This window comes from Alnus glutinosa, chromosome 2, assembly GCF_958979055.1.
Source record: "Alnus glutinosa chromosome 2, dhAlnGlut1.1, whole genome shotgun sequence".
In the NCBI taxonomy this organism is placed as follows: domain Eukaryota; kingdom Viridiplantae; phylum Streptophyta; class Magnoliopsida; order Fagales; family Betulaceae; genus Alnus; species Alnus glutinosa.
Window position 1 is genome coordinate 4,090,712 of NC_084887.1, and position 25,387 is coordinate 4,116,098.

At 35.0% G+C, this 25,387-nt stretch overlaps 1 protein-coding gene, 4 non-coding genes and 2 pseudogenes across 5 annotated transcripts; 6 read left to right on the top strand and 1 right to left on the bottom strand.

Moving 5' to 3' along the window:
- Positions 1–3,199: 3,199 nt before the first annotated feature.
- LOC133859617 (uncharacterized) lies at positions 3,200–3,953 on the top strand (annotated as a pseudogene).
- A 54-nt stretch (positions 3,954–4,007) lies between these two features.
- Positions 4,008–5,598, top strand: LOC133859621 (uncharacterized; annotated as a pseudogene).
- A 5,411-nt stretch (positions 5,599–11,009) lies between these two features.
- On the bottom strand, positions 11,010–12,868 carry LOC133860708 (senescence-specific cysteine protease SAG39-like). Its single transcript, XM_062296287.1, has 2 exons — positions 12,372–12,868; positions 11,010–11,801 (listed from the first exon to the last, which is right to left on the bottom strand). Exons 1-2 carry the CDS (start codon positions 12,808–12,810, stop codon positions 11,209–11,211), a joined length of 1,032 nt encoding a protein of 343 aa, XP_062152271.1. The 5' UTR covers positions 12,811–12,868; the 3' UTR covers positions 11,010–11,208.
- Positions 12,869–21,011: 8,143 nt separating this feature from the next.
- On the top strand, positions 21,012–21,109 carry LOC133862137 (small nucleolar RNA Z157/R69/R10). The gene has a single exon (XR_009899158.1). It is a non-coding gene; the product is annotated as a small nucleolar RNA Z157/R69/R10 (small nucleolar RNA).
- A 277-nt stretch (positions 21,110–21,386) lies between these two features.
- LOC133862139 (small nucleolar RNA R11/Z151) lies at positions 21,387–21,475 on the top strand. Its single transcript, XR_009899160.1, has one exon. It is a non-coding gene; the product is annotated as a small nucleolar RNA R11/Z151 (small nucleolar RNA).
- A 64-nt stretch (positions 21,476–21,539) lies between these two features.
- LOC133862140 (small nucleolar RNA Z152/R70/R12) lies at positions 21,540–21,650 on the top strand. Its single transcript, XR_009899161.1, has one exon. It is a non-coding gene; the product is annotated as a small nucleolar RNA Z152/R70/R12 (small nucleolar RNA).
- Positions 21,651–21,793: 143 nt separating this feature from the next.
- LOC133862146 (small nucleolar RNA snoR80) lies at positions 21,794–21,917 on the top strand. The gene has a single exon (XR_009899167.1). It is a non-coding gene; the product is annotated as a small nucleolar RNA snoR80 (small nucleolar RNA).
- The last annotated feature ends 3,470 nt before the right edge of the window (positions 21,918–25,387 follow it).

Below are 25,387 nucleotides of genomic sequence, written 5' to 3' on the forward strand. Positions count from 1 at the left end.
TGGAAAAATGGGTTGAATTCAGGTTGTGTTAAATCCTGAGATTGTAGTAAATAAAATTATTTTTTAACTTCCATCCAATCATGCCAATAAAGTTTCTCGAACTACTCTAATTTATAGAAAATGATCATTTCCATTTCAAATGAAATTGAGAGGAATCGGTTGGTGTTAAAGGAGGGACAAAATTGTTTCAATATTAATTTTGAGACAAATTTGCCTCTCATTTTTTGCCTAACTGGCTTCTTTCCATTTCATTTGAAATGGAGAGGATCAGCTTCTTTTTTTAGTCTTTCTACAAAGATTTATAGGATCTTGTATTATTATTATTATTATTATTTTTGAGCTCATTATTTTGAGCCTTTTTTATTTTGAGCCTTTTTTTTATTTTTTTATTTTATATATATATATTTTTTGTATTGTATTTTTGTTTTGAGTTTCTTGTTTGGGCTTACAGTTTTTCGACTTTACCCCCCAAAGTTTAATCTAATTTGCAATTTGGTCTCATGAATGAAGAAGCGGCAAGATTTCTGGTGCTCGAGAAATGTAGGGATGGCTTATCTTCTGTTTGGAAGTGCGTTAAGAAATGTACACTTTCCCTCACTATTTGAAATTGGATTAAGTAATTTAAAAAGTAAAGTTAATTTTTGATTTATTTTTATTTTTTGAATTCTTTGATCTATAATGAGGCTTTTCTTTTTCTTTCTTTTTTTTTTAAAATGCTTTTTTAGGATTTTTCTATAAACAATATCTCTATTTCCTAACGCCATTAGAGAAGAAGATGAAGCAGTGGGTTTTATTTTTATTTTTTTAGGTTTTATTTTTAAAACGTATTTTTTTTATTTTAACTTTGAATAAAATCACAAAAATATATATATATATATTTTTTTTTGTTTTAAAAAAAAAATGTTGACTTGGCATTAACAGTTCATAGTAAACTTGGATGACAAACTCACGGAATGATTTATTGCAAATAATCGAAAACCCAAGCATCTAATTTTCAAAATTAAAATGTGAGGGAGCGAATTCACATCACACGTTTATTTAAGGATTTATCATACATTTACCCTTAACTTTTTGTATGCAATTTATTTATTTTTTTATTTTTTTATATATTTGAAAAAGATGAGTGACGCTTCACGCCACTTCTTGGACCAAGAGGCTTAGGTTTATTTTTTCCTATTAGTTTAAGTTTTTGAGATAAGTGATGATTTAACATATGACTAATATAACACAGTCCAAACTCATAGGGTTCAACTTAAAACTCATAGGCTTCAACTTTAGGGTTGACTAATCAACATGAAGGAAAATCTAAATGTTTTCCTATCAAATCAGAACAAAAATAGGAAGGTCAATTGCGATCAATGATCATCATCATTGAATTGAAGCCTTCCTAATTACCCAAAGTAGGGTTATCTTAGCTTAATTAGTTAAATTACAAGGCCATTCACAACCCTTCTTCATTGCTTGGTTGGCAATGACATGCCCTCGTTGGGAAGGCAAGTCACATGGGGACATGTTGGCATGGTGGTTATTTATGCAAATACTCCAGAGCTAGCTAGCATCTAAGGGTGTCCTCATTCCCCACCCTACTTTTTATTTATTGATTTTTTTTTAATTTTCTTTTTTTAATTTTTTAAGCAAACGCAAACAAGGGAAGAGGAAGCTAATCTAAACAGGGGGATCTTTCCAACCTTCCCAACCCTATTTCATTGCTTGGTTGGCAATGACATGTTATCATGGGGACATGTTTGTGATTGTTTTGGAGAAATATACTTCATTTACAACACGCCAAAGGCTGAAGCAATGTCAAGCATACCACCGTTAATGATTGTGGGCCATATAATTGCCTACAAACTGAAATCAAACCTGATAAGCATCTGTTTTTAAATCCTGAAATTCCCATAAACAGCTCCAAATTTATCTTCAAAGCTTAATAAGACAACTGCCATAGTATCTTTAAACAAGTTGCCTCCCACTTGGCCACTTGGGCTTTGGTAGCCGGTTGTATGGACTAAAATTGCAGTCCAGTTTTGTTAGAATAATAATTAAATAATTAAATTTATAGTTTCTTATTAGTTTAAGCTGTGACATTTGACGACTTAAATCAGGGCAAACGTCCTAAATTCTTGTCGCACATATGCGTGCCTGCAGGGGTGGACGTAGGTAGAGGGTATTCGTCCCCCCAGTTTTTTTTTAATAATTTTATTTAGATAGCATTTTGACATGGAAGGTTTGCAATATTTATGTATTCGGCCCCCTTCACAGGAAACATTGGAACAGACTGAAAGGCAGGCTTTTGGAAATGAAAAAAACAAAAGATGTCGTATCCTTTTTCATTTTGAACTGAAAACATGGGCGTGGTTTGATTTTTTTCAAGGCAAAGAGTATTAAATAGTTAAAATGAAATGTAAGTTTATTACAAGTGAAAGGGTGGGACTTGTAATTTGATTTGATTTGGGATTTCACACCTTTTTTTTATTTTTTTTTATTATTATTTTTTTTTTACTTATTTTTTTTTTCACACTGACCAAGAAGGAGCAAAGCAGTGAATTAATGGCTATGACATTTATTTTCCAATTTTCCTCTTTTACTTTTCAAATCTTAAACTTTCTATCTAAACCCATCTCAAAGAACCAAACGAGCAAGAAACGGTGTGAGAGAGAGAACGATGAACGACGATTCACCATGAACCTCTCGCACTGCAGTTAACTTGCGAGCACATCCCCCGCCTTTGCGGTTGAACCAGTTCCCCACACGACATGCCCCAACCGGACTTGAATTACGCTGATGAAGACGAAACGTCAAACGTTTGTGCCTCATTCTCTTTGTGAAGATCATAGTACCGTCCCCCCACACAACAAAACCTAGTTTCGCCCCTGCGTGCCTGGTGTAAGCACTATATGTGTTTGTGTTTGTGTGTGTGTGTGTGTGTGTGTGTGAGAGAGAGAGAGAGAGAAGTTTTGCTGCTAATTTTGCAAGTGGATTCTGCATGAAATCAGGGTGAGGGCAAACAATAATGCTATCAGAATGAATTTAACATACAAATCATGGGAAACACTTAATCTTCTGACATGACTCTAAAAGTTAAAAATCCCTTCATATAGAGATAACTTTCCCTAAAACAGTAGTCTAGTCTTAGTTCTTCTTTTCTTTGTGATTCCCACAGACATAGTAATTAAGTAGGCTTCATCTCAGTGACACAATGAAGGTAATCATTGTTACAGGAACACGCAAATTTGTCATAGAAGTGGGTCTCCAAGAGCGAGTTCTTGATATCAAAAGAAAGATAGAACAACTCTTTGGTATCCATGTGGCTTCACAAACTCTCTCAGTGTCTGGATGGGAGTTGGTGGATAGACTTGACATGGAAGACTATCCAATTGTCACTGAAGGTACAAACATTGACCTCACTATCAAATCCATCCTTATGTTACCTCCATTAAACCATTGTAGAAGAATCCAAATTACTGTGAAATTTTCAGGCAGGCAGTTTAACATGGAGGTAGACACAGCAGAAACTGTGCGTAGCCTAAAAGAGAAAATTCATATAGTGGATGGTAAGAATGTCACTTTTCTGTTTTGAGATAGAGTTAGAAGAAGACTTTCGCCATCTAACTGAGTACGGAATGTGCGAATTTTCTGAAATAATCGTGTTCCTCAAGACGATGAATCGTCTAAGGGATGAGCCTTAATCAAGTTTACTGAGTCTAGTGGTGCAAACTTCTTCTAGCTTGCTTAATGCAGCCAGCATTCCTTTGGAAATGAAGGACTCATGCACTGTTAATGACTTGAGGCAGTTGTTATTGAGCAGAAAAATACTTCCCATTGATGATTATTTGTTCATACACAAGCAGAGGATCATGCGTGACAATTGCAGCCTCCGAGGGCATGGTGTTGAAAATGGGGACCCTCTCTATGTGTTTAAAGGGACTATTAGTCGAAGTGGAAATATTTGAGATGTAAACCAGGATAAAGACTAATTAAGGAGTATCAATAATCAAGAATTAAAGATGGAAATAGGTCTTGTATTATATTTTTATTAAATTACAATTAAGTAGGAGATTGAAAGAGAGATAATTAGTAACACAAACTGAATCATAGTGAACCGGAATTCTCTGCAATTAAGAGAAGCCTTTGATAGGTCTATCCGTTCAAGCAAGTGAGCCTCGCACCTTCAGTTGCCTAGGTAGGTAGGCCCTATCGAGGGTCTTTCTCATTTGATGCTCGTACAGGCTGCAATTCGGTCAACAAATAGCAGCGAATCCCAATCCAATCCTAGTATTCTATGTTAGGGAAAACAAATAAAAATAAAGAAAGAAACCGGTCATTTTAACTAGTCTTTTTAGCTTATATGTTCTTGTAACTAATGGTTCTGTTACACTCCACTCTCTTCGTACTGACAAGCCATTGTTATCCATATAATCAAGATTTTTTTTTAATTAAAAAAAAAAGAAAAAAAAAAGGAGAAGCAGCAAACAAATTAGGCAATTTCCATTTCCTTCTTCCATTTTTGTTTGGCAAGGGAAGTGGGTCTACCCGGAGAGAGAATCAGGCGAAGTGAAGACGAAATGATGGGAGGACCCATCATCAAGGGGATTGAAAAGAAGTAAATAACTATTATATTTTGATTCAACAGTAATTTTAAAAGCCCGTGAACTTTGAGAAAATAAAAAATTGTAAAAGAATAAACACCTTCCTTTATAGCATTTTTCTAAAGTAAACCCTGGCTTTAATTTGTTAACTTATATATGTATAGCAGAGTCACATGTGGAGGAGCTCCGGGCCTTAAGAACAACGTTTTCACGCCATTTAGCATGAATGAAGTCATAAATTTGACAATTTGTGTATGATTCTTTACAAAATGCTGATTCCAAGATCTATCACTCTCTCAATTAACCATTTTAAATTAATCATTGTTAAATTTATTTTAAAAAAAGATAATCAAGAATTTACTTTATTAAATTAATCATTAATTTAACAATGATTAATTTAAAAGAAAGATAGAACAATGATTAATTTAATGAGCCAGTTCTTGATATGAAAAGAAAGATAGAACAACTCTTTGGTATCCCTGTGGCTTCACAAACTCTCTCAGTGTCTGGATGGGAGTTGGTGGATGGACTTAACATGGAAGACTATCCAATTGTCATTGAATGTACAAAAATTGACCTCACTATCAAATCCATGCTTATGTTACCTCCATTAAACCATTGTAGAAGAATCCAAATTACTGTGAAATGTTCAGGCAGGCAGTTTAACATGGAGGTAGACACAGCAGAAACTGTGTGTAGCCTAAAAGAGAAAATTCATATAGTTGATGGTACACCCATCAAAAGAATGTCACTTTTCTGTTTTGGGATAGAGTTAGAAGAAGACTTTCGCCATCTAACCTAGTACGGAATACGCGAATTTTCTGAAATAATCGTGTTCCTCAAGACGATGAATCTTCTAAGGGATGAGCCTCCATCAAGTTGGCTGAGTCTAGTGGTGCAAACTTCTTCTAGCTTGCTTAATGCAGCCAGCTATGTTTTTATTAAATTACAATCAAGAATTAAAGATGGAAATAGGTCTTGTATTATATTTTTATTAAATTACCATTAAGAAAGAGATTGAAAAAAGAAATCATAGTGAACCAGAATTTTCTGCAATTGACAGAGGCCTCTAATAGGTCTACTCATTCGAGCAAGTGAGCCTCGCACCTTAAGTTGCTTGGGTAGGTAGGCTCTATTGAGGGTCTCTCTCATTTGATTCTCATACAGGCTGCAATTCGGTCAACAAATAGCAGCGAATCCCGTTCCAATCCTAGTATTCTATGTTAGGGAAAAAATAAATAAATAAAGGAAGAAACCGGTCATTGTAACTAGTCTTTTCAGCTTATATGTTCTTGTAACTAATGGTTCTGTTACACTCCACTCTCTTCGTACTGACAAGCCATTGTTATCTATATAATCAAGATTAAAAAAAATAAAAATGGAGAAGAAGCAAACAAATTAGGCAATTTCCATTTCCTTGTTCCATTTTGTTTGGCAAGGGAGGTGGGTCTATCCCAAGAGAGAATCAGGGGAAGTGAAGACGAAATGATGGGAGGACCCATCATCGAGGGGATTGAAAAAGAGGTAAATATGGGACCCATCTTGGACCCCACAATCCATCAGTGAAACCCCATCTCCACCATCAGTCATCAGAGGGCTAAGACAATCCTTGTCAAGGATGAGGATCAAACGGTCATAAGGGAGCTTCTGCTGGGCCTCGATTTCCCTCTTTAGATCAGCGAGCGTGGCATCATTTCCCACTTGGATGTAGAACAGAGTTCCTGTCAAGTTCTCCACCACCACCTTCATCTTCAAAGACATGATTGGTTTAATTTGCCTTTGCCCATTTTCCACTCTCAGAGTACTATAAGGAGAAAGAGAGAGCTTTTAGGCTTTAACACGTAGAATTTGAACAATTTTGAAAAAGTTCACGTATGCTGCATTCTTGCTAGTTAGTTCGCTAGCATGCATGAGAGATGGGGGGGAGTACTGGTTGATAGCGCATGCAAATGAAATATGTGCTTGATTGGCCTTAAAACAATAAGATATATATATATATATATATATATATATATATATATATATATATATATATATTCTTTAATATTTTCTTATTTGCTTGTCTATTTTCCTCAAACCTCTCATGTCAGCGCTGAGAAAAAGGATCTGGACCCCTACTCACTACAAAGAACTCTGCAATTAGTGACGTGTTAACAGTAATGTATTTTTTGACATGTCACTAATTTGAGACGTGTTAAAAAGTAACACCTCACTAAAATAATTAGTAGCGTGTTAAATCTGACACGCCACTAGATTTGTGACACATCTTATTGACAAGTCACAATTTAGTAATGTGTCATTGACACGCCACAATTTAGTGGCCTGCCAAGATTAACATGTCACTAAGTAATGACATGTCAAATTTGACATCTCATTAAATGTTAAGTCGATATAATTTTAAAATAAAAAAGATATTTGAAATTTAAATTTTTAATGATGTTTCAAATTTGACACGTCACTAAATATTAAGTCGATATAAATTTTTTAAAACTAATATTTGAAATTTAAATTTTTAGTGACGTTTCAAATTTGACACGTCACTAAATATTAAGTCGATATAAATTTTTTAAAACTAATATTTGAAATTTAAATTTTTAGTGACGTTTCAAATTTGACACGTCACTAAATTAGTGAGGTGTCAAATTTGACAAGCCTCTAAATTGCGACATGTTAATATGACACTTCACTATATTGTGGTGTGTTAATGAGACACGTCACTAAATCTCCTCGGCATTATGCCCACCAACTGCCTCCCATTTCTTTCTTTCTTTTCTTTTCCCCCCTTTTTACTTTCCTTTTGCCTTCATTTTTTCTTCCTCCCCCACCCCTTTAATTCTTCTCTTTTTCTCTTCATCTCTTCTAATCCCTTTGCCATTTTGTTTTTAATATTGTTAGGTACCTAGAGGTTAAGAGAAGGAAGCAGGGTTTTCGTTTTCAGGTGCACGTACGCATGGCTTCAGAGTTTTTTCTTCTCTTCTTTGTTAAAATGCTTGATCTATGATTCTTCCAGCACAATTGTGCTTGTTCTAGTTTATCTCTGTTTAATGTGTTTGGGTTCATCGCAAATTTTGGTTGAAAATGTTAGAATACTATGATTTTATGCTTATTCTGATTTGATTCTTTATATTTATTGTCTTTCCATTATTGTTTGGCCTCCTTCGCATATAAATAGGCCCTCTATTGTACAGTTTAGACACATAGAAATATACAAAATTTCTCTCCACAATTTCTTTCTTCATGGTGTCAGAGTCAAAGGTCCTAAGTTCGAACCTTGACTCCATCATTTACCTCTTATTTCAATTAAATATTCTACGTGTTTGACAACACCTATTAAAAGGAAGTTTCAGCCCACAAGTGAGGGGGAGTATTAAAGTATTGATTAAGTGATTAAATTTACCTCTTCCTATCAGCTTAAGCTTTTAGGACAAGTAGTGATTTTATGCTTATACTTTCTTGGTCTTGAGGTCACTTTTCCTAGAGACTCTGCTTCTTTTCTGAACATGTTCTCGTCCAGTGCCCCATCTGGGAGTCTCCTAATTGAGAGCACCATTCCATCACTGTAGCTGGCCTTGAAGACAACCCATACTGTGTCCTGCTCAGCACGTTCTCTTCATCGAACTGCCTAGTTGCCTCAATTGTCTCCGCCAGTGTGATTTTGTTGTTGATCATTACAAGCTTCGGACCCCCATTATCTGTGCTATTTCCACGGCCTCCACTTGCTCATGCACTTGTTCGTCCTGGACTCCTTTTCTTCTCCCCAGACGCTCTTTCCTTGAGCCTCTTGCGCCACCTCAAGAAGCTGAAAATGTAGAAACAACAACACAATGCTAGTAGGCAAGCCCCACAAGCTGTAGTGTTCTTTATTTTCTAAGTAGCTTTTCTGATAATGAACGAAAGGAAATGGTGGAAAGAATTGATAAAATGGAAGAATGGAGAATGGAAATGGATAATACGTTTGTTATTGAAGAAGAAGACGTTAGGTTACGTTGATTCGAGCCCAACCCAAGCTCCCAAAAGAAATGGATACTACTAACTGCATACCAGAATTATAGCTAACAGAACAACACGTGTACTTACACGTTTAAGCCTAACTCAAATACTAGTGCACTAAACACTCATCAATCCATGTGCGCACTATCAGTTTACTCTAGTTGCTTCTAGTGCTTTCCTGCATCTTCCTTCATTTCCTTCTTCTAGCCTCTTCTCCGCACCACCACTCAAATCTTCAACTAAATCAACCGTCCAAAAGTGATCATTACTCAAGCAGCCACAACAATCAACAGAATCAGCCTTTTCCTCCTATTCTTCTCCACCATACTATTACAATTTCGATTCAATGGCTTCCCACATAGGTATTGATTACCCGAAAATGCCGATGGATTGTTAAACCTAGAATGTATTTACAATAGCTGATATGTCGTATTTTTTTTCTTGTGGTTGTAAACAAGTGTGACGAAAAAATAAGAAATCTACTTGCCCATGACATACGCTGCTGCTTTTCACGTTCATGCAAAGCCCTATAGAAAGGTGAATCTAAATTTAACAAGATTTAGAGTAGTCTTTCACATTTTGAGACCTTTGCACTTTGCACCCTACTACTCTGTTCACCTCTGTTTTCATGCTTAAAAACAGAGCTTCATTCCCTATGATCCCTCATGTTGTTTTCTATTTCCCTTGTGTTGCATGCAATTCTCAAGGCTTGCCACAACTGTTTCTTACATAGAATAGGTGGCATTTTGCGCTCTTGCCACCGCAACATAGGTGGGCCTTGTTTGTTTGCGGTTGTGTCCACCTCTCCCTATGCCACTTCGACACCAGCAGGTACCACCAAAATTTGTTTATATGTAAGGCTACTTATAACAAAGCAAGCCACAAGAAAGAAGAGAGAAAAGAAAGAAAACCGAGATGACTTGGAAGTCTCACTTCCAAAGCCATGTAAGCTTTGTGACTTCTTTTCTTACTGCATGTCCTCCTTTTTTTTTTTTAGTCTTCCACCACACCAAAATGAACTCTAATTAATCATATCATCATATTTATCTTCTTTTTGGGTAGAGCTATCTTTGAAAGATAAAAGAGCTAATGTTTTACATTTCAAATGGTACGTACATTATGGTATGTATGGAAAATAGTTCTGGCCAGAGCATTGGTTGCTCTTGATACATACTATCCAACTAGAACACCTGGCCATAAACACTATAACATGAGTGTTCTTCAGCAGCATGCAGCTTTTTTTTGACTTTGACGACAATGGGATCGTTTATCCCTAGGAGACTTATACTGGTAAATCTCATCTACCGTCTTGCTTCAAGAGATTACCTTCGTAATTTATATCTCATACATTACACATTGAACTAAGAATTTGCAAATGAAAACAATGGTCAAGTTTTAATGTCAGCAGAAGCTGAAGCACCAACGACAGCGATCTGAATTTAACGGCTATCATGTCCAAGCAAGGCTCCAAGCATACCTAATGAGCTCCATTTGAAGAGCAGTGCCTTGTTTGGTTCGCCAATGGGAAGTAGCACCAAACCCAGTGGTGACACCATACCTATCAGTCTTGAGGCCATGTTGTCCATGACCTAGTGGCTGCTGGCCTTCACGCTGACCCCGGATGACTCTAAAGCTCTCCACCCTCCTTCGGCACAGTCCACACAGTCGGCACACTCTGAAGCTCTCCACGATCGTGAACACTAGAAAAAAACCAAAGTAAAACATGCCCAAATCGCATAGGTTATTACCGAATGGCATTATCGTAATAACTATATTTATTTTGTCTATTTATTTCAATAATTTGCTGTCTTGTTTCGAAGGGCATGATGAGAATTTCAGCGTTAGGAAGATGGGTATTTTTGAGTTTTTGAGCTAAAAAAGTCATGTGTTGTGCACATGACTCGATTTTCATCTATTTAGACGGCACAAAGTGACGGATGGGGCCAAAAAATAAGCAAATGGTAGTTTGAGGAGTCGGACTGCAAGCACTGGTAGTTCGGGGGGCCATCCGGAGAACGGGTGGTAGTTTGGGGGGCTTTTTTTGTATTTAACCCAAAAGCTTAAAAATCTAAGTTACAATCGAAGATTATCATTTAGTTACAGTTGAAGTCTGTTAAAGTGTGGTTAAGTGATTAAATTTATCTCTTCCTATAAACTTAAATTTTTGGGACAAATAATTATTTAACATGATATCAGAGGTAAGGTCTAATTAGTCAATAAACCAACTCTTGATTATATGTGTTCAAGATAAAGAGAGATTGAAACCTGAGAAATCAGAAGTTGTTCTCATGGTAAGGAAAAGGCCAAGAAACTGCTCAACCAGACGAAGAGGAAGAGAAGAAGAATGTATTGCTACTTTCCGTCGTTTTTTGGCAAGGAGAGTTTCTTGCATTGCTATTTTCCATTATTTTTTGGTCATGGACGCAGATCTGATATTAACATGACTAATATTTTTACTTTCTCAATAATATTTCTGGTATAAATGAGAAATACACAGGTACCTGTCACGATTATATAAATTAATCAAGACTAAGAACGTTGGAGGAAGATGAGAATTAAACAAGCAGACACATGCGTATTATATTACATAGTAAATGTGACAATTTGTTCTGATTAATTCAGATTCACTTTATGCAGTGGGGTAAGAGGCTTTCATAGCTATGCCACAGAGGCCTTCCTTTGCATCAACATCTCTTTGCATCCGTATGTACCCTTCTTCGCCCCATTGTGTGCCCCACGAGTTCTTCACCAGCCAATATTTAGTCCCATCGTCGCTAGTCCCGTACCCAACAGCAGTAACTCCATGGTCCAATTGCGTGCCACAGGCACCGATAAAGACACCCTTTGAATAGAATTGAAAGTCATACCCCCCGGCATCAATGGCAACAGAAACCGGCTGGTGAGCAACAGCGTTGAGAAGGGCCTCTTCATTGTTGGCAGGCACATCTTCAAAGCCGTTTATCTCAGCCGCATGGATGGCTTGTTTTTTAGTGTTGCAGGTTCCGTCAACACCCTTGTAAGGATAGTTAGCTTCTGATGCGAGGCCGTGATTATGTTGGATGAATGTGAAGGCGTTGTCCATCAAACCTCCTTCACAGCCTTGGTCCACGCCACTGGTGTCACAGTCAACCAGCTCTTGCTCGGATAAAGAGATTAATTTACCAGTTGTTAGCTTGGTAATACCTTCCGTCGCTGCTACTGCTGAAAATGACCAGCAACAACCTACAGTGTTTGACAAATAATAATTATATAGAGTTAAATCATCTAGATCACATTTTGTCCATCTAGCTAGTGTAAGATTTTGTCTTCTAATATGGCCTATATGCCAACATGTATATATGATTTATTATATTTAATAATAGATAGCATATAATATGATAATTTAATTGTATTAAATTACCTAATGGAATCAAATCAAATTAATTGGCATCGGCATTACTTTGTAAATTGATATCAAATCAATTTAATTAATTAATTATTTCTTGATGAGATGAACAATTACAATGTATACCAATTTTGAAGGTCCTTGACCTAACCTATAAATAAATAGCATGCATACTCCATCAGTATGACATTCAGTAAGCATTGGTCAAAAAATACATCTTATTATTTTGTTTTTCAAAAGTAGTTGGAAACACTTGAACAAAGATGGCTAAAAGTAACTCTAAACCTTTCTTTTATTTCGATGCGTATTTATTTAGCATAATAAGTTTGTTTACGCTAACAGCTAGTAACTAGTGTTTGCTAATTAATTAAAAAGAAATATTGATATATATATATATATACACTTACCGCATTGTCCTTGGTCCTTGACAGGTGTCACGGCTCCTTTCATTCTCCAGTCCATTGTAGACGGAACTGCGGAGACATTTCCATATTTGAAAGAAGAGGACTTTGTGGAACAAATATGGCCCTTGAATCTATTCCGGGAGGCTTTGAACTCTTCATTCGTGAGATCTGCAAATTGGTTAACACTCAGCTTGTAAGGTTTGTTTGGATCTCTGTTAGAAGATTCAATAAGCGCCACATTTTCCTCGAATATCTTGTAGCGTTCCTGCTTCTCATTAATGTCCTTATACACACGTCCATAGCTCGCCATCCACTCCTCGTGCCTCTCACGCATTGATGCATCTTGGAGGCTGCGAGCCGCAGCTAATTGAGAAGCCAAAGCTCCCAATGTGACCATCACAACCAAACAAAAGCACTGGCTAACGAACCCCATGGAACTCATATTAATCACTGCTTTCAGCTAATATTTGATAAATTGAAGGAATGAGTGGCACACCAACTCCACAGCTGCCCCTAAGATCTTTATAGAGGCTAGGAATTTGCATACTAATCTGCATTAATTTCCTCATCACCGTGCCTGATAAAATTTTCTGATTTGGACCCATAAAATATATAATACTTTCAGTTTGATGACTCTTATGGTTCTGCATGTTGATTTTGTATTTGGGGCTCTCACATCAAACCAATTTAACCAAACCAAGATGGTCTCACCGTAACGTTTCACTCATCTACGCAAAACGTACGTTGTCTTTTAGAAGATACAACGTACGTACGTAGTCTAAACGATGTGTGATTCTCCAAAAGCATCACAAAGTTGTTAATTAAAAGAAGCTTCAAAGCACAAGTTAACGGTAACTAGCTACATAACAATGCTCTTGTCCTCTCTCTCTCTCTCTCTAGTCTCTCTCTATATATAATGATTAGGCGTAGCAAATCAGCGGCAGTTACAATGGTATATATGATCATATTGACAAAAAGACCACAACTTAGAATTTTGTAACAAATTAATTTGTAATACAAAATAAATGTCAGGGATAACATCAATGGTACCGAACTTTCACCTTTTGTGAGAGAATGTACTTGAACTTAAAAATATTTCAATTTAGGATATTTATTTTTTGAAAAGTCTCAATTAGCTAAGGGGTCATTCATTAGGATTTACCGTTAAATCCTATAAAAATTCTTAAAATACCACTGTATTTGTTTTTCTTAAAAAAATTATAAAATTTTTAAAGATTTAGGCATGAATATTTTTGTAAATATGTACCGTCATTAAATTCTAACGAACTCCTAAATATTAGCAATTTTTTTTCGGGTATTTCGAAAAGTTTGATAGGATTTAACGAAAAATTCTAACGGATAACCTTTAATTGAAACTTTCCAAAAAATAAATTTCTTAAATTTAAATATTTTCTTTAAAAAAATATATATATATATTCAGCACCCTCAAATGAAGTTGTCTCTAATCGTTAAATCACAGCTCCGTTTTCTAGTGTCGTCGTTATGTTGGAAGTAGGATCTGGTCTATCTGTATAGTCCTCGACACAATCAACACTCTCCCATCTCGTCATCCCCAGCTGCAGCCTCCCAAAATGGTCCACCAATCTGAAATAAAAGTTTCTATATATATATATATATATATATATATATATATATATATATCCCCAGATTCCCCACTAAATCATTATGTCATCTTGATTCAGGCTAATATATATAATTTATGTTGAACAATTTGTTACTATTGAAGTAGCATCACGAGCTACCAAACAAAAGAGCTATCATATCTACACAATAAATGTTAATAGTGTTAAAATATTAATTAAATGATTAAATTAAAACTTTTAAGATAAGTAGTAAATTAAAGTATCAAAACAAAAATTTAAATATTGTTTTCATCATTGATCACATTTCATTTGAATTAAATATTTCATATATTGATCTTGTGTTGGAGAAATAATCAGCTCCAAAGACACCTGGGCCTAAGGTAGTATCGGGGGCTGAGCCCATCGGGTTGACCCGGCCAGATTAGACTTAAGTACAAGACCATCCATTATTTCCAAAAAGTCGCATATTCCAAATATATCAAGATAGACTTCTATCCCATCAAATATGGGATAAGGTACCTAATAGAATGACATTAGCTAAAGAGAGTGTCATATCCAGTTTGGACTCTACTACCCAATTTGAATTCTATGAAGATAAAATTAAAGACTATGTGATCTAGGATTCGGACTCCTAATTAGATTATGCTTCAAGCACTCCAGTAGTTTCATAATTGTGAACTGTGAGTCTATAAATAAGACTACTACGTCAGGTATTTTTCACAGGCAGATTTTCTAATCTCTGAGATTATTGATACTCTCCAGAAAATAAATAGTTTGAACTGACTTAGGCATCGGAGTGGGGGTATGGTCGGCACCCCCACGAGCCGACGAGCCGTTTATTATTTTGCAGATTACGAGGAGAGCGAAGATCAAGGAAGACAACGAATCACAAGGCAACACGTCACCGTACCGGAAATTATACCAACACTTATTAAGAAAAAATTTGAGCCTATACACCCAGAAGAAAATTGGAATATCAATTAAATCAATTAAGCATTTTCTATCATTCACCTCGTATTTCAATTAAATATTTTACATATTGGAGTTTGAGCTTACACAGGAGAAGGCAAGAAAGAGTGTTAAAATATTAATTAAATAATTAAATCAAACATTTCCTCTCGGCTTAAACTTTTGAAATAAATAATTAATATTTGACATAAGAAACAACACTAACACACTTACTTTTCAATTGCCAGATTTTACAGCACCAATAAGTTCAAATCCTTCTATTATTTAGTTCAAGAATATTGCACCTCTCTGAGCTTGATTTTCTGTTACGTGGCTTTATATATATATATATATATATATATATATATATATATATACATACGGTTACAACTTTTATATAACTCTTTTACAACTCTAACAATTTTTTTTTTTAAAAAAAAAAAAAAGAGACTAGCCATTAGATCTATTATCCTACATGTGGGTCCTACATATCCAATGGTTGATTTAAAAATAAAATAAAATAAAATTGTTGGAGACTTGGAATTATATAACAGTTATAAAATGTATCAAATCTCTAAGAGATGAAGCATTAGGTGAATAAGAGAATTATCTCCTTAGTATATAATTTGTATTTTGTTATCTTTTAACATTATCTTTATTAGTAAGTGTTTGTTATACGATTTATCATTATCTTTACTAGTAGTTGTTAAGTGTTAGTGATAGTTAATCATTTAAGAGTAATTTATCTTTATCACATTTTTTTGTAATCCTACATGGATCCGGCTTCCATGCGGTAGTTTAAACTACCGCAAGGGTGCTATAGTGAAAAACAGTACCGTTTTACACAAAACTGTATTGTTTTCCACTTAAAAAAAATTTGCAAAACTTAAACTTAATAAGAAAAAAATTATTAAAACTTAAAAATTATAAAAATAATAATAATATTTAAAAACAAAAAATATAAAAACCTAAAAAAATGAAAAGGGTGGCTGGCGTTGCCCAAGGGGGTGGCTGGCTTTGGGGGTGGTTCGGCCACCCCCAAAAGGCCAAAAAAAAAAAAGGTTAGGGTTTTGGGGGGTGGCCGGACCACCCCCAAAGGCCTTGAGCCACCCCATATCGACCGTATGGGGAGGTTGAAACCACTCTCAAGCCCTTGGGGGTGGTCCAACCACTTCCAAAAGGTCAAAAAACAAAAAACAAAAAAAGGTTTGGGTTTTGGGGGTGGCCGGACCACCCTTAAAGGCATGGGGGTGGTTTCAACCACCCCATACGGCTGATCAGAGGGTGGTCGAGCCACCCCCAAGGCCTTTTGGAGGTGGTCCGGCCACCCTCCAAAACCCTAACTTTTTTTTTGGGGGGGGGGGGGTGGCCGGACCACCCCCAAAGCCGACTGGGGTGGACAATCCCCCCTAGATCGGCTAAGGGGGTGGCTGGAGCCACCCCCTTCGTCAATAATGGGGTGGCCGGCCACCCCTTTTTTTTTTTAGGTTTTTATATTTTTGGTTTTTAATTATTATTATTTTTATAATTTTTAAGTTTTAATAAATTTTTTTATTATTAAGTTTAAGTTTTGCAAATTTTTTTTTAAGTATCGTTTTCCACTACAGCACCCATGACTACCGAATGGAAGCCGGATCCATCCTACATATAAACTCATTGGTTTGATGAATAAAGTAAGCAAGAATTAATTGTCTCAACTTTAGCGATTGTTTAATTTGAGAGGTTTATGGTACGTTTGGGTGTTTGAAATCAAAATTCAACTATTATTTAGTGCACAAATTCTGAGGCAAAAACAGATGTTTGGATGATTGATAGATTTTATTGAGAAGTTATGAAGTTAGTGTGGAATAATCATTGAAATAATTATTATTTAATATAAATATTTTTTTTTAATAGGGTCATATCAATCATTATCTGATCACGCGTCAATTTCAAAAAGAAAAAAAAAAATCGAATAACCATTAGGGGTGTGCACAGGGCGGGGCGGGGCGGTTTTCCGCCCTTTTTGGCCCCGCCCCGCACCCTTGCGAGTTGGCCAAATTAGACCCGTGAACCGCATGTTATAAGTGGAATCCGTGTGATGCGGGTATAGGCGGGGCGGGGGGGGGGGGGGGGGGGGGGGGCGCGGGTTTGCGAGGGGGGCGCGCGGGTGCCAACCACTGCCATGTCCCTATCGGAGTGCAAAGCTGACAACGAAAATTTTATTGGCACATGACTCGGAGCCGAAACATACCGGCTTGAAGAAAGAAGTTCTGGAACAAGGGGTAATCTTCGTTGGCGTTGAAGAAAGAAGATAAAGAGGTGAAGTTTAGTCGTCAGCGCATTGTGAAGAGAGGAGAAAAAGGGAGGCTATGGCGGGCTGGCACTATGCAGCGTAGAAGAAAAGAAGAAGATGAAGAAAAATGGGAAGGGTTTTTTACTTTTTTTTTTGGAGTTGCATTTTTGTCATTTGCTAGCCTTTAATGATCACCCACGTGGGTTGCAGCCTGCCAGCCTTTACTTATTTTCACCCTTTAAATTTTAATGATTTATGATTTATCAAAGCAACCCTTTATTATCAAATAGCCAAACACAACGTTTGGAATTTTTAAGTTGTTCACAACTGTAACTTGCTGTCAAACACTTTGAAAAATAATCTCTTTCTATCTGCCAAGTGGCTTCTACTTCTAGTCTTCTAGATTTTTCCAGCCCACCCCATTTATTGTTTAATTTTACCCCTCAAAATTAAGCCTCAATAATCAATATTTTACCCATTTACTACTTTGTCTCTTTCTTTTCCTTTCAAAGTTTCAGCCTTAAGGTTTCAGTGTGTTTCACGTTTCAAACTTTCAAACTTTCAAGTTTCATCTCTTCTTTTCCTTTCATCTTCTTTTGATCTTTTCGCAAATCTCAGCTGTCATCCAGGCCCGTCCTCCTCCAATCCTCAGAGCCAAAGAATCCAAAGCTAGTATTACTAATGAAGATGAAGAAAGGGTGATTCGTGAGGGACAACCAGAGTTGCCGCCTCTTCGAACAAGGGGTTTAGGGTTCTTTTTTTTTTACGTGTTTTATGTTTATAAGGTGTGGGACATGGCGGGGCAGGGCAGGGATCTGGTGATGGAAAAATCCTAAACCCGCGCCCCGCACGGTTTGGCAAAAATCCAAACCGTGCCCGCAAATATCAACCTAAAAACCGTTAGGGGCGGGGCGGTTCATGCGGGTTGGTGCGGTTTTGCACGGTTTTGCCCACCCCTAATAACCATCATCTCTCTCTCTCTCTCTCTCTCTCTCTCTCTTGACAAATTTGTACTTTTTGAAGAGGAAATGCAAAAATCCAAAGCCTTGAACAAAGGAAATTAAAGTTGAGCTGGAGTTATTTTTTATGTTTTTATTTTTGTTGGGGTGACTTTGAGTGAAAAAAGGGGTTAAATTGAGGTTGTATTAAACTCAAACGGAAAAGGATCCTCTCCATTTGAAATGAAGAGGAACTAGTTTGTGTTAAAGGAGAGGCAAAATTGTCTCAATATTAATTTTGAGACAATTTTGCTTCTCACTTTTTGCCTAACCGGCTCTTTTCCATTTCTTTTGAAATGGAGAAGATCTTGTATTATTTTTTTTTGGGCTCATTTTTTCTTGGAAAAAGTACATATAACATCCTTAAACTACCACCTCATTGTCAATGTACCCCTCAAATTACCAATTGTGTCAATATGCCTCCTTAAACTACTAAAAAATGTCAATGTCCCCCCTAATGACAAAAATACCCTTCATAAAATTATTAAAATAAAATAAAAAACTAAAAAACATTATTAAAAAATATAAAATAACAAAAATTTACACAAAAAAATATACTTTTCAGTTATTTTTTCGTTTGCTTTTCTTTTAAAAAAAATTATTCTTTTTCATTTTTTAATTTTATAAAAAACTTGTTTTTCTTTTTTCTTTTTCGTTTGTTTTTTTTTAAAAAAAATGTTTTTATAATTTTCAGTTATTTTTTCGTTTGCTTCTTTTTTTAAAAAAAAAAAAAAAAACTTTCTTTTTTGTTCTTTTTTTTTTTTAGAAAAATAATTTTTTTAGTTTTTTATTATTATTTTTTTAAAACAATTTAGTTTTAGTTTTTTTTTTTTTTTGAATTTATAAGGACATTTTTGTCTTATTCAAATAAATTTATGGTCATTTTTGTCTTTTTGTTGGTCTTAGGAGGAGACATTGACATTTTTTGGTAGTTTGAGGGGGGATATTGACACAATTGGTAATTTTGGGGGTAGATTGACAATTGAATGGTAGTTTGAGGGGGATATGTGTATTTCTTCCTTTTTTTTATTTTTTTTTATACGTATTTTTCGTATTGTATTTTTGTTTTGAGTTTCTTGTCTGGGCTTACAGTTTTTCAACTTTTTATTCTTTGTAACCCTTTTCCAATTTGCTTAGGAATTAAAAAATAAAAAATAAAAATAAAACATTACTTCAACACAAAAACTTTCAGTTTGTGTATTTTAACCAAATTATATTATGCAAATAATGCAATTACTAGCTCTTATTACAACTATTTATAAGGTGAAGTTCATATTAAAATGTCTTTTTCTTTTGGATTTTTTTTTTACATGGTCATAGTCTAAAACTTTACAAAATGGTGGCATTTTCCTTGTATTCACTCCAACCTTAAAGAATTGAAATTTACTACTCGTACCAGGCTTGAGTGGGCTCCGTTTGTTAATCCTAAACTTAATTAGGCCCAATATTATAAGCTCGTACATTTAAGCCCGAAACATTGGGTCAAGTTACATACTAAGCCCACACCGTAAGATGAGGTTGTAACGTTATTAGTTTTTCCCAAGAAAAAAAATAAAGAAAAAAAGATGAACACATTAATCAGCCCAAGCCGACAAAAATCTTGTGGTGAGACATGTTGGGGATGGCTCACATTAATCCTTGATCAATAGTCCATGGTTTTTCTACGTAAATTTGGCAGATATTATGTGAGTGCTCTCTAAGGGTGCGTTTGGCATTACGATATCGGAGACAAAATGTAAGATTTTAAATCAAATTGTAAAATATGAATTGTTTGGAATTACGTTTTTTAAAAATTGTGATTTGAAAATAAAGAAAAAAAAAATTGTGTTTTCAAATCGTAAGCAATAGGATGTTTTTTTTTTAACGTATAATTTTAAAAGCTAAATTATGGTTTAAAGGCCAAACGCTTAAAATCGTTATTTTCAAATTTTACTTTTTGAAATTGCAAACCCCGAAGGACCCTGAGTAATTATTAATTATTTGTTTGATTTTTATTTTTTAAGAATTTATTCACATATAGACAATCGTTTGGGCAATAAAGACGAGGGATAATTGTACCATTGGTCTCTAAAGTTGGCCTAAATTACAAATCACTCACTGTGGTACAAAAAGTTCATGGAGGGTCCTTGTAGCAAACTATGATTACAAATCACTCTCTAAATCTATTTTCCGTTACGAAGTTAACATAATATGTTAGTTTGTCACGTCATATCAATAGTGAGACAACCTCTAAATATCATTTATATTGTAATCCACTAACGGACTCTATTAATTTGGTGGACGGAAAATGGGTTTAGAGAATGTTTTGTAATTATAATTTACCACAAGGGCTTTTCATGAACTTTTTAAATCATAGAAAGTGATTTGTAATTTAGACCAATTCAAAATATTAGTGGTGCAATTATCCCTAAAGACAAAGACCCTCTTGCCCTTAGTATATTCACATTTTTACATGGCAATGTGATTACTTGGGCTAAAATGGGCTGGGTTTGGTAGCGTTCACAACCCTTTAATTTCTAGGTCCAGCCCATATACATTGGAGCCTCATATCAATCTCCAATCAGGCTCAGCCGCCTTTAGCTACGAACCACAGTCAAAAACCCAACACGGCAACCCTAACCCAAAACACTTTCTGAAACCCTAATTTCCACACCAACCAAACGACTGCCACTCCCTATAAATACGACACAAAGATGCACACTCATCGTCATCTTTCTTCTTGCTCTGCCTCTTTAACATCTCCATCTCATTGTTCCTAGGATTTTCTTAGTTCTGGGTCTCTGTTTCTCTCGCTTTGTTTGTTTATTTTCTCCAAATGGAGAGTGCGGTGATGATGCTAATTGTGGACTAGAGTTTCTGATCTGGGTTTTACACCCTGAATCTGATTGACAAACCCTTGGCTGTCTGAGCACTTATTCTTCACAATCACTCTAATTCCCTTTTCAGCTTTTTGGTTGATTGTTCTTCTTAGGCCAAGAATATCTAGGGTTTTGAACTATTGATTGCATCAAAATTTGGGGTTTTTTTTTGGGAAAGCATTTTTTTTCTTCTTCTATTTCTCTCTTGCAATGGATTTAGAGGAATGAAAAAGGCTTTTTCCAACATACCAATCTTCCTTTTTCTCTTCTATAAGCTTCTAAATATCTGTTGGATAATTTTGTTATTGTCAGGTTGGTGTATGAGTTAAATTTGGGGGCTTATGATGATAATTTTTTAATTATCTTAGCGGATTTCAGTGAGATTTCAATGTCAATGATCTGATTGTTACACACACTGAAGCCCTAAATTTTCAATTTCAATATTCTTTTTTATTTATTGTTAATTGTTAAAAATTTTGAGGGACATTTATGCTATGATGAGATTAAAACACTTGGATGTGTTCTGGGCAGTGGACGAAACCCTACAAGGTCTCGCCGTGAGCCTATTTAATAAACGACTTCTCCTTCCACTGAGCACTTGGTCCCCAATCAATTCACACTCTTTATCTTCTCTTTTTTTTGCTTTATTTGTTTTGAAATTAGGTAATAATTTGGATTTAAATTGTATAGAACTTCCCACTTTGATGCTCAATATGACAGATGAGTTCAGCTTGCGCCCATTACCAATTCTGGGGGATAAATAGTTCCTCTCGGTGTAATGGCTTGGGCGCTATATTTATCAGTGTGGCTATCCTGATGAATGGCTATTTCAATGCCATTTAATCCCGGAAACACCACATATATTTTTTACTTAGGAATAATTAGTCATGCCAATCTTAAAAAGAGTAATTAATTGTCTTTTTATTCAATTTTATATGTACTTTTGTGTTTGAGAATTCTTTTTATTTTAGTAGAGATTGTGATTTTTATTTTAGAAGAGATTGAAATGATGATAGACTAGTAATGTGCTAAAATTTGGTAGACATTTGCTCCATTGAAAGCTATTTGTCTAGCCAATATGTATCACAATTGGGAAAAGAAATCCTGTAGTGGTGTAAAACAATCCTGCAACGCTTAAGGTTGACATTGGAGGTTCTAAGATGTAATCAACTGTATGCTATAAAGATTAAGTGTAGATTTGATTGCTGTGAAATTGATTAATTGGGACATGATTTCAGAGGAATGAGTGAAGTAATGTTCTAAGAAGTTAAAAGCAATGGTGGTGGAATGGCCTTGAGGGGGTTTCTAGGATTCACTAGTTATTACAGGAAATTAGTAACTGGTTATGGCAAGATTGCAGCTTCCTTGACTCGGTTGTTGAAGAAGAATTCATTCCTTTAGGAGGAAGTAGAAGCAGCTTTTGAAGAGCTAAAGAAGGAAATTACAAATCCACCAGTCCTAATACTACAAGATTTTTCTCAACCATTCATCACTGAGTGTGATGGTTCAGGAAAATGTATTGGTGTAGTTCTAATGCAAAATCAGAAACCAATTGCTTTTTTCAGCTATAAGCACTAAAGGGAAGATTTCTATTGATGTCTACATATGATTTACTAGTAGAATACAAAAGGAGACCAGATAATAAAGTAGCATATGCACTTTCAATAAGAAGTAAACAGGAGGAATGAGAGATTACAGAGAGTAATATCTTACCTCACTTTGGAGTGGTTGACAGAATTGAAGAACAGCTACCTTATTGACCCTCGTATGCAAGAATTGCTTGAGAGAGTTTGAGAAGGTGATGTCCTGAACACAAAAACAAAAATGCCTGAGCATTAACAAGCTGCTTTCAGACCAGGGGTCTAAACTACCAACGAGTCATTACTTGCTATAACTATGTCATCAACGTATGGGCATGTTTGGCAAGTTACACAAACAATGCAGAATCGTGCATTCTAACTCTTTTTTTTTTTTTTTTTTCCAAATTTTTACATTTCTCAAATACAATCAACTTAAAAACATTCTAACTTTTTTCATTTTTTATATTACATCAATAATTTTTTATTATTATTTAAATAAAAAAATTTACTACATTTTTTCACTTTTGTAAACAAATTTATTTCAATATCACATCTATCACTTTTTACTAATTCAAAAAAAAATTTCCCACTGTTCTGATATGTGCCCTCACTTGCCAAACATACCAACTACCTAGGCAATAAAACATGATTCTTCCAGCCTTGTGAATATTGAGTACTCCACCTTTGATTGGACAAAACAATGATCAATGAAGGTGATGGAGAATTTGGAAAACCACTTACGAGATGCTTGTTTCATACTTTCAGTCCATATTGAGATTTGGTGAGCTTGGAAACCTTAGACTCCCCTTGCTATGGAACATCAGATGCAAGTTCATATATACTTTTTTGTCTAAGTCACCATGAAGAAAAACGTTATTGACATCCAGTTGATGTAAGTGCCAACTCTTGGTAGCAAATAGCAAAGAAGACAACGAACTGTAGTTAGCTTTGCCACAGGGAAAAAGGTCTCTATGGACCGAAACAATAGATCTGATGCGGAATAGCTTCTGGGTGTTCAAGGTTTACCGAACTGAATGTAGACAGTCATTTGCAATTTGAACGTGCTCGATCTGTACTTCAATTTCAGATCAATGCTCTGCTTTCGATGTTCGATCTGTATTCTATAGCGTTACTTAATTGAATTGCCGAAGATAGCACAGCAAATAAGTTGATTGTTCTTCAAACGACTCCTTTATGAACCTACAAATTGCATTAGTGTCTGATCTTGGCAGTCTTAGTACAAAACAATCTTTCAGGTGAAACATATGGAATCTGTTATAGGGCATAGAAATTAGAAATGATCTTCCTTACTGATTCATGAGCTATGATTCACGGGGTATGTTTTGCTGTCCTCCAACCATCGATTTTTAATAAATAAATAATTTTTAATAAAAAAGTAATCTATAATGTCACATTATAGATTACTTTTTTTTTTTTATTATTATTAAAAATCAGTTTTTTATTAAAAAATGACGGTTAGGGGACGGCAAAACGTCCCCCATCCATCATTTTCCCTGATTCAACGTCTATCTAAATTCCAATAGTGGCTTAAATTGTTATTTGAAACTGATTGATTAGTTTTCTTGAACATCATTTTGCCAAGGGGTGGCTTCAACCTCTTTTGAATTTATAAAAGCATTTTTGTCTTATTGTAAAAATTTTAAGGTAACTTTTGTCGTTTTCTTGATCTTAAGGAACATTAATAATTGTTGGTAATTTGGGGATAAAAACTCAACTAATATATATATATTGGGGGGCATGGACAATAGGATAGTAGTTTAAGTGTTGAGGCGGTAAGTGTATTTTTCTTAAATTTATTTATTTATTTTTGTAGTTAACAAAAATTGTTTTCTTTAAATTCAAATAGATCATTCCGTTTATATTTCTTCAATTGTTCTAATTGATATGCTATCATGTGTGTATAAGTCACGTTAGAGTTGCCAAATTAATACTACGTACGTATCCAAATTGTCAGGTCAGATTTGTGAACAAATTTTAGAAATACAAAAAAAAAAAAAAAAAAAAAAAAAAAAAAAAGAAAGAAAGAAAGAAAGAGAAAAAAGAAAGAAAGAATATGGTAACAATTCTTTTAAAGTTTTTGTTTTTAGTTTGTTTTATTTATGTATTAATTAAATAGGATGAAAACTAAATTCTCACGGACATCATTGAGATTAAAGCCCTAATTATGAAATTTCAATATTTTTCTCTTGGGATTTGATTCTTGTACAACACCAATACAACAACTGTACAACAATCCCTCACATGAGGGTGGACCCCAGTATGTAGGACTCACCCTCATGTGAGGGATTGTTGTACAGTTGTTGTATTGGTGTTGTAAATCTAACATTTTCCTTTTCTCTTTCTTTTTTTTTTTTTTTTTTTGGTTGTTGTTTTGTAATTGTGTAATTGTTCATGGACATGGGTGCTATGATGAGATTCACAGTTGGATGTCTTTTGGGGGCAGTGGACCGTGAACTCAAAATTTCTTGCTTCGCTATTTTATGTTTTATTTAATACTCTTTATCTTTATCTTTCTTTTTTTTTCTTTTTTCTTTTTTTTCTCTCATTTGTTTTTAAATTTATGATAATTTGAATGAAAATTGTATTGGGCTTACCTATACGGACCACAATAAAGCTTAGAGCAACTTCCTTGCAAAATTTGAGGTCAATTTGGACTATGATATACGCGTGTATGGTTCAGCTTGCACCACATAGGGATGCATAAGATAAAAAGTAATGTTGGATACCATATTTTT